This window comes from Eptatretus burgeri, chromosome 4 (assembly GCF_056783735.1).
Source record: "Eptatretus burgeri isolate ZD-2024b chromosome 4, Ebu_testis_v1, whole genome shotgun sequence".
NCBI classification, from domain to species: Eukaryota; Metazoa; Chordata; class Myxini; order Myxiniformes; family Myxinidae; genus Eptatretus; species Eptatretus burgeri.
Genome location: NC_140964.1, coordinates 86,282,823 through 86,292,822, shown reverse-complemented (window position 1 = coordinate 86,292,822; position 10,000 = coordinate 86,282,823). Strand labels below are relative to the sequence as shown.

General features: G+C 46.1%; 1 protein-coding gene across 5 annotated transcripts in view; it reads left to right on the top strand.

Moving 5' to 3' along the window:
- LOC147028600 (triacylglycerol hydrolase DDHD2-like) overlaps positions 1 to 10,000 on the top strand; it is a 464,798-nt gene that overhangs the window by 429,798 nt on the left and 25,000 nt on the right. For all 5 annotated transcript variants that reach the window (XM_085879184.1, XM_085879186.1, XM_085879185.1 and 2 more), the window contains one exon: positions 7,974 to 8,598. In XM_085879184.1, coding sequence (XP_085735310.1) covers positions 7,974 to 8,598 — 625 coding nt within the window. The remainder of the gene's footprint in view (positions 1 to 7,973; positions 8,599 to 10,000) is intronic.

Below are 10,000 nucleotides of genomic sequence, written 5' to 3'. Positions count from 1 at the left end.
CAGCTGTGTTGGACTCTGTGTCCTTTTCTCCTGACAAGGTAGAGAGTTTGCTGTCAAACCTCAACTCAGATTCTCTTACCGGTCCAGACGACATCAGCCCACGTGCCCTATAAACCTGCTCTGCTGCTCTTGCTCACCCTCTCCCTGTTCTATTCACCCTCTCATTTGCTCAATGTCGTCTGCCATCTGCTTGGAAATCAGCAAACATTACCGCCCTGCATAAAACAGGTGTAAAAACAGATCCCTGCAACTACAGACCAATCAGCCTTCTCCCAATCATCAGCAAGGTTATGGAATCCATAATCACTTCAGACATTAAATCCTTTCTCCTCTCCAATGGCTTGATTTCCGATCATCAATTTGGATTCAGACCTGGTCAGTCTACCCTGGATATGCTGATTCTGCTCTCCCAACAATGGATGGAGAGATGCTCATTGCTAGACCTGAAATCATAGCCATCTCCCTCGACATATCGCATGCCTTCGATATGGTCTGGCACCCTGCCCTGCTCACCAAACTCTCTTCTTATGGTATCCAAGGACATCTCCACTCATGGCTCGCAGCCTTCCTCTCTTGTTGCATCCAACTTGTGGCACTTAATGGAGTTCTCTCAACCCCTCTTCCTGTCCAGGCTGGAGTTCCTCAAGGCAGTGTTCTGGGGCCTGTTCTTATTCTAGTTTTCATCAATGATCGATCTCTCCGACTCTCTGGAAAATCCTCTATCTCTTTGCTGATGACTTCACCTCTACCGTACCATCTGTCATCCCTCAGACCGGGAAGCAGCAGCTTCTTCGCTCTCTACAGATTTGGGTAAAATCACAAACTAGTCCAACACGTGGAACATGTCTTTCAATCCTGCCAAATCTCACACTCTCACGATGTCTCCCCAAAAGGACCATTTAGAACCCCCTCCCCCCCCCCATCTACTTTCTCAATAATCCTATTGAAGAAGTCCTTTCATTCAAGCTTCTGGGTCCCACTATCTGCCATAATCTTTCCTGGGAAAGCCACATTTCCAAGCTGGCCTCCAAAGCCAGTCGCCAACTGGGCATCCTCCGTCGTGCAAAGTCCTTCCTTGGCACCCCTGAACTCCTGACCACATGTAAAGGTTTCGTCCACAGCCTGATGGAGTACTGCTCTCCCCTCTGGGCTGGAGCTTCCGCCTCTCACCTTTCTCGGCTTCACACTGTGGGAACCAAGGTATTTAGGATCATTGGTATCTCCCGTGATGAGGCTGAGTCTTTGGGTTTCTCACTCTCTCATCGCAGCAGGTCGGTGGTCTTTCTGTCTTCTACCATCTTCTCTCCGGCCTCATCCCCCCTGCTCTGTCTGAGAAGCCCCCCCCCCATATTTACGCAGGGCGTTCAAGGTCTGTCAGCAACCCCCTTCTGGTAAAACTATCAAAATCAAGAATCACTGCTCACCTTCATGCTTTCATTCCTCTTTTCCCCACCTTTGGAACAAACCGCACACTCTCTTCTATCCCATTCTTCCTTCCTGGTCTTCAAAACAGCTGTTCCCCACCATCTCTTATCTTCCCCCTTCCAAAACCATGATCTTTTCTACCCCTGTGTGGGAGAAAATAATTATATTAATGGACTCAATTATAATTGTTGCTTGTGTTTTATAAATTTAATTTTTATGCTGTAATGTCAGTTATGCTTCCCTTTACCCAAGAGTCTTTTAACCTAAATGTTGATAAAAGGAATGTCTTGCGATGGAACAAAGTGACCTGGTTGATAACAGCAACTTTTGCCGTAATTATGTCATTCGCTTTTTGCTGGGGATAAATTATACATAAAAATTGGTAGTTTTAATGCTGCACAGGAATTTAATGAGGCCCCATTTCGAATATTGTGTGCAGTTTTTGTCACCACATCTCCACAAGGAAGGACAAAGCTGCCATAGATAGGTGTCAGTGTCGGACTACTTGATTGATTCCAGGGCTAACTCGACTAAGCTATGAGGAGCGGCTGAAGGAGACAGGACTTTATACGTTAGAAAGGAGGTATCGTTAAAGTTATGATCTGCCTGGAAAGGCAGTTGCAGCAGAAACAGTAGATAGTTTTAAATTTCAATTAAACAGGTACCTTGAAGCATTGGGGATAGAGGGTACATGGACATTGCCAGGAATGAAAGTTAGCAGGGGATATGTATTGTCAGGTCAGGCCAGATGAGATCTGTGACCTGCTTCAGGTACCATGTAAACATGTACTAACCTGTTCCATGGTTGGGTTGTCAACAACTAAACTGTCTCCCCCACCAAGTTTCCTGGTGAGGAGGGTGTATGGATATGGACACCCAGCAGGATTAAAAACAAAACTTATCAAAGGGTGGAGGAGCTCCTTGTGAGCCAATGGCCATCCATATCTCATGCCCAACTATGTCTGCGGATGTTCTCCAGCAGTTGCATTACTTCTTTTTTTTATGAGGTAGGTGGCAGGATTTGCACTGCGGCCACCGTAAAACAATTCATTCCACAAAACCTGCAAATGCAAAGAAAACTGAAAACCCACTCCGTGGGAGTACCTCCTGTGCTGCTGCTTTTCGCAGGACAGCTCACTGGATGACGGGATTGGGGCAAAGCCTTCGGGACCCCCATTCTCTGGCAGGAGGAAAAGCATGTGGTAAATTTCCTCAGTCAGATTACTGTGGTGTGTGGCAGAGTGGTGCTGAGGTGTCATCCACCAGACAGCGGTCTCCTTGGGTTAACCTGAGGCGGTCCCTTAGAGTGAGTGCCTGGCATGTCCTGTCCCTAAGAGCAGATGATCACCTGTGTTTGAACATCGGTATTGCAGCACTCTGAGGTTTGGAGATCGGATAGTGACGAGACCATGGCGGGTGGTTCCACCTACTATTAGTCTGGTCGCTCTGATGGTTACTATGCTCAAGGAGTTGCTGTTGCTGCGTTCAATAAGCTGACTCCAATGATAATTGAGGTAACACCGGTCAATGAGTGTATTACGGGACTAAGGATTTGTCACTCCTTGGGTGTCATTTCTCTGGTCTCTGTATTTGCTTCGACTGAGGCGAGTGATTTCACCGTGAAGGACACATTCTATGCCCACTCCATTCTGTGGTTGATCGGTGCCCCAGGTGAGATACTCTTCCAGTTTTGGAGGATTTCAACGCATCGACTGGAATTGATCGGGATGGTTATGAGACTCGTGTTGGTCCCCATGCGTCTGGAACTGTGAACCGGAATAGCACTAAGCTCCTTGACTTTGCAAGAAGTTGTGGACTTAGAGTGGCTGGTTCGTTGTTTCAGCACCCACAGGCTCATCGCTGAACTTGGTATTCCACTGCTGGTGATGTGGCGAAGGAGATTGACCATGTGTTCAATGATGGTCGCGAGAGGGTGATCCAGAACTGCAGGGACTACTGGAGTGTCCAATTTCTCAATACCAACCACAGGCTTGTTGTAGCAACTCTGAAGTTGCAGCTTAAATCGGGGAGAATGGTACCATCCCAGACTCGGCTGGATGTTGGCAAGCTCAAGGATAAGAGGGTAGCTGAGGAGTTTGCGAACAGGCTGAGTAGGGATTTGGGTGGTCTGGGTGTTTTGGGAAATCCTGAGGAGTTGTAGAGTTCCTTCAAGATGACAATCCCTGATGTTGCCTGTGGCTATCTTGGAATTCACCGTAGGGTGAAGAATAATTTTATCTCTCAAGGGACACTGGATACCATTGACCAGAGTTGCAGGGCCAGGCTTAATGGCCGATCTGAGCTGTTCATGGAGTTGAGGCATAAAAGGTACGTGCACTGAGGGTGGAAAAGGAGACCGACGTGAGGAATCTGCGAGGTGGTAAAGCATCACCTGTGGTCAAGTGATTCTCGTCCTGTTTATGGGGGAATTCGCGCATTGCGTTCCTCCAAGCCCATCCCTTGGTGTGCTGCATTTATAGCAGAGGGTGTGGGCTCTTGACAGAGGAGTCTGAAGTGAAGGCCAGCTGGGCCGGTTCCTTTGAGCGACTGCACCAGGCTGACCCACCAGCTGTTGAGTTGAATGTCTGGGGTGTCACTATTCCTATGGCTGACCCTCCAATCAACTGTCATCCACCTTCATTTGTGGAGAAACAGGCTGCGGTGAACCGGTTGAAATGGGGTAATGCTCCTGGGATCTGTGGCATCCACGTAGAACTTATTTAGGCGGGTGGAAATGCTGTACTCATGTCGTTGCATGCAGTTATGTGTTCTGTTTGGAACACAGGCATCATCTCAACTGACTGGATGAGGGACCTTGTTGTCCCTCTCTGGAAAAGGAAGGGTGATCACCAGGACTGCAACAACTACCAAGGGGTGACGCTGCTCTCAGTGCCAGGCAAGGTCTTTGCTCGGATAATTCTTGATCAGGTTCACAACCATCTGCTTGAGCACCAGCACCCAGAGCAGTCAGGCTTTGCACGAAAGAGGTCAACGATAGACCGTATCCTTGCTCTTTGGCTCCTCACCAAACGCAGATGAGAGTTTAGGCAGGGGCTACTTGCAACCCATGTTGATCTTTGCAAAGCGTTCGATTCAATGAATCAGGATGCCCACTGGAGGATTCTCGGTCTTTGTGGGGTGCCACCAAAACTGATCAATCTGGAACTGTTACTGGTGTGTCTGAACTATACTCTGGTGCTGAGAGTGCTGTGAGATGTGGTGCTTCCATATCTGACTTATTTCCACTTGTTACTGGAGTTCGTCAGGGGGTGTGTACTGGCCCCCACACTTTTCAGCACTTGTATGGACTAAATTCTGGGGAGGATGTCAGAGAGATCAAGCTGCGGTGCATTGTTTGGGAGTGTCAAGATCTCTGACCTTAATTTCTTAGATGATGCAGTCATCTTTGCGAATACTCTGAATATCATTTTGGGGGCCCTGGAGGTGCTGAATGAGGAGTCGGAAATGCTGGGATTACGGGTTTTCTTGGTCAAAACTAAGATCCAGGCTTTCAATGCTGTTGGATGCTGCTATCTTGTCTGTTCCTGTTTGAGGTGAGGATGTTAAGTTCATGGAGAGATTCATGTGTCCTCTGGCTTTGAGCGAGAGGTCAGTTGACATCTGGGCCAGGCCTGTGGAGCCATGGATTCACTGGATCATGGGTTGTGGTGCTGTCGGTACCTGTACAGGAGGACAAAAGTAAGAGTCTTCAGGTCCTTGGTGCTTCTTGTCTTGCTTCTTCGGATGTGAAACTTGGATTCTGACAAAGGATCTGAGATGGAGACTTAACTGCTTCGGGACCAGGTCTCTTCAGAGAATCCTTTACTATCGCTGGTCGGACTTTGTGTCCAATGAGCGGTTGATGAGAGAGAGATTCAGATGAGATTTGTTACCTGTGTAGTCCGTGAGCATCAGCTGCGGCTGTATGGACATGTGGCTCATTTTCCTGATGCTGATCCTGCTCACCAGATTCTCAGCAAGGTTACTTCTTGAGTGGAGGAGGCCAACGGGCCGACCACGTGCCTAATGGTTGCAGCAGGTTGATCGGCATCTCACGGGGATTGGGATGGGCCAGGCATCTACCTGGGGGATAGCCAGACAGAGACCCCTGGAGTAACGGCGGAAGTAACACCAGGAGTATCACCAGGCATACCATGGACGCAGCGTCGTGCTGCTCCAGTGCATACTCCCATACCTGACCTGACCTGAGGGGATATGGATGGGTGATTGTATATCTGTCATAATTGCAATGTCTGTGAGAGGGTCTCGTCAAAAGGTGAATGTGCTGTTTGTGTTTGTTAATTACTTGCCTTATAACCATGTTCTATCCATCCATCCATTGGGACCACACTCTGTGCAGAGTGTTGGTTCTGCCAAAGTAGTCTCCTTGGCTATTGGACACAATCCTGGATGGGTCACCACTCCGACACAGGACACCAGCAAGCTGGCACTCATTTTGCCAACCTCAGAAGGATGACATGCAGAGTCAACCCCACCTGATATTAATTCAACAACCAAGTGGGATTTCAACTCAGGATCTGAGCATCCCAAGCCCACCACTCTAACTATTAAGCCAACACCAGGCATACTATGTTCACCCCCCTACAAACCCCAATAACAAAAAAAGTTTTTATTTATATAAACGTCTAAAACTTCTTTAGACTTAGAGGTCCGTGTAAAAGGTAACGGGACTGAACCTGCTGTGTGCTTCACTGACACAACTTGAATGAAGGGTTACGTCACAGTTTTTCGCAACATACCAGCAATATATATGATTGGTGATGGTTGACTGCGCTCATTGTGTGATTTTTTTTTTACAGGTCCTGCTTTACACGTTGTCTCGTCTGAGTCGTCGTGCTATGAGTAGTGAGCAGAGAGCCAATCTGAATTTTCTTGCGAAGCTTGGCAAAACACCTTCCGAATCCTTCGCAATGCTGCAGCAAGTCTACGGGGAAGAAATGATGTCACGTACATGTGCATTTGAATGGCACAAGAGGTTCAAAGTGGGACGGGAGGAGGTTGAAGACGATCCACATTCTGGAAGACCTTCAATGAGCAGAACGGCAGACAACATCGAGTGTGTGAAGCAGATGGTGCACGCAGATCGTCGACTCGCAGTGCGGATGATTGCTGAGGAAATTTCCATCAACAAGGATACTGTCTGGAGCATCATCACTGAAAAATCTCAATGTGCAAGGTGTGAGCTAAGATGGTCCCCAAGCTGTTGTCTGAGGACCAGAAACAGCAAAGTCACTGTCTGTCAAGACATTATCGAGTGCCTCGAGGACGATCAAGACCTGCTTGGGAGAGTCATTTCTGGCGATGAATCGTGGATATTCCAATACGATCCTGAGACCAAATGGCAGAATCGTTAGTGGAAAAGTCCGGCATCACCAAGACCAAACAAAACAAGGATGTCGAAGTCGAAGGTCAAGGTGATGCTCATGTTTTTTGACACCAAAGGCATCGTCCACTTCGAGTTTCTACCACAGGTTCAAACAGTGAATCAATAAGTGTACAAGGAGATCCTCCGGCCCCTCATGAGATCAGTCCAGGACAAGAGGAGGGATCTGTGGGAGAACAACGCCTGGGTGCTCCACCATGACAATGCCCCTGCTCACTGTGTCCTGAGCATCCGACAGTTTCTGGCAGAGAGGAACGTGCCAACTCTGGAGCAACCCCCGTATTCGCCAGACTTGGCCCCTTGTGATTTTTTCCTTTTCCCAAAGCCCAAGGGGGTGATCAAGGGGATCTGATTTCCTGATGTGGAAGCCATAAAAAGCACCGTGACGATGGTGCTGCAGAGGATTCCAAAAGAAGCCTTCCGGGGGGTGTATCTAAGCATGAAAGAAGAGGATGGACAAGTGTGTGAGACTGGAGGGAAACTATTTTGAAGGGGACAAGTTGTGATTTCAATTTTTTTTTGGAATAAAATTTCTGTGAAGTCAGTCCCGTTACTTTTTCGACGGACCTCGTGTGTGTGTGTGTGTGTGTGTGTGTGTGTGTGTGTGTGTGTGTGTGTGTGTGTGTGTGTGTGTGTGTGTGTGTGTGTGTGTGTGTGTGTGTGTGTGTGTGTGTGTGTGTGTGTGTGTGTGTGTGTGCGTGCGTGCATGCATATATACATATTTACATATTTACATACTTGCATACTTGCTTACATAATATATATATATATATATATATATATATATATATATATATATATATATATATATATATATATATATATATATATATATATATATATATATATATATATATATTTGTGTATAAAACACCCTGTTGCGGTCTGTGCTTGCATCACTGTTCTCATTCCCACTCCTCCACCCCTCACATCCTTTCCCTGAGTAAATGTTAGTTGAGGAACTGTTGGATTGAATTTAATTGATATGACGGGGATGTGACATCGGCTTGATGGGCTGAATTGCCTCTGCCTGCATCCAAGTTCCTTGTGTGTATCCTTGTGCATCTCATCATTCTTAGTTCATGAAATTTTATTTTAATTCCTCTTCAAGGTAATATGTTTGCTCTTCTTTTCCTCCTAACAGATGCTATCAATCCAGAATCGACCTCCATTCTTCACCCAACCTCAGAAACCAGCTCCTGCTTTGCATTCCTCTCCCCTCTCCCCTCCCTTTCCCTCTCAAGTACAAACTCTCACAGCTTCTTCTGCTCAGACGTCTTTCCATTTGCAACCCAGTGTCGAAAATCTTACTGAAGTGTCGGCTATTTCTACACATTCAATATGCACTCCTGCTGCTGCACCCATCCCGACCGCTTCCTCCATCCCGACCTCTTCCTCCATGCCGACCTCTTCCTCGATGCCGACCTCTTCCTCGATGCCGACCTCTTCCTCGATGCCGACCTCTTCCTCGATGCCGACCTCTTCCTCGATGCCGACCTCTTACTCCATCCCGACCTCTTACTCCATCCCGACCTCTTACTCCATCCCGACCTCTTCCTCCATCCCGACCTCTTCCTCCATCCCGACCTCTTCCTCCATCCCGACCTCTTCCTCAGCTCCTTCGTCATCTATTGCTTCTATTTCCTCTACTGTTCCCATCCCTCCTCTTGAGTTCCACTGGTTTTTTGAATCGTTGGATAACTCTCAACCACCATGGCTACCATTTAGCCGCATCGATTCCTATAGGCTGGAACAAGCTCTTGCGATAGGTGAGGAACTGGGAAGAGTGCACCATGAAATAAAAAATGCCACAGTGATGAAAATGATTAAGTATAATTGAGTTCAGAGGCCTGTGAAAACTAATAAATAGTAAGTGGTTGGGGTCTCAGGTGGGTAAAGCAAAAATGTAGGATACACTTGAGGGGTAAGCTGTGGACTTCAATGAATAGGAGTAACTTAAGGGCCATTATCATCCCACTTCAAGCTTGTCATATATAAACTACAGTGTTTGTCCCTCAAACCTACCATATCTACTCATTTCCACTTCTCAAGCCCCTATATCTGCATTGTTTGAAAATGCTAAAAATGGTACTTGTATGACATAATTATTTAATTCCTTTGTCTTGTATTAACTCTGCACTCTCAATTTATTCTCTCCTCATCAACGTTCTGTGTAACCTCAAATCCTTGTTGTTTATTACTTGCGAAATCTAAGATTCACAAGTACATTGGTTAGTCTGATGCGTTATCGGTGGACAGAGGTTATGTTTTCACTCCTGTGTTGTCTGTCTGTCTTTGAGCAGCATATCTTAAAAAAAATTATGGACGGATTCAGACGAGAACTGGTGGACAGGTTGGGCGTATGACAAGGACGAATTGATTCGATTCTTGGTGACGATTCAGATCCAAATACGAGAATTTTTTTAGATCCTTGTGGAGGATCTCTAAGTCTTACTCGCGTTGTTGTTCTTCATATTCTTGTGGACTTTTTTGTTTCACAGCCTACAGTTTTCATCGAAACTTCCTGAAACTTGGCATATATATGTAAAAATACCCTGCGCAGACAGTAACCATCTCCGATTTTGAAAATTCCTCCTAGAAAAAAAGTTATGACGTCAAAATATCTCCGCTAATGGAAATCGCCTAAAAAATTATCTCCGAAACTAGGCAAGCTTTTTGAATTCTGTTTGCGGGAATCGAACAGGGCATTAGCAGAGGTGAATTACCACACATATGATACATCACTATGACGTCATATCAATTTTTATGACATACCAATTTTTATGACGTCATTCCTATTTTTTTGACTTTTTTTTTTTTCACAACCTAGAGTTTTTATCGGTTCTTCGTGAAACTTGCCATGGATATGCAGAAAGCCCACGCGCAGGCAGTAACCATCTCCGATTTTGGAAATTCTTTCTAGAAAATAAGTTGACATCATAATATCGCCGCTAATGGAAATCGCCTATACCATTATCTCCGAAACAGGGCAAGCTGTTTGAATTTTGTTTGCGGGAATCAAGCCCAGCATTAGCACAGATAATTTATCGCAAACCTGATACATCACAATGACGTCATATTCGTTTTTATGACGTCATCATTAAGAGGACGAGGATCTTCGCTCATTTGAGCTTGTTTAATTTTTGAAGCAATTATTCACCATTGAGAGAT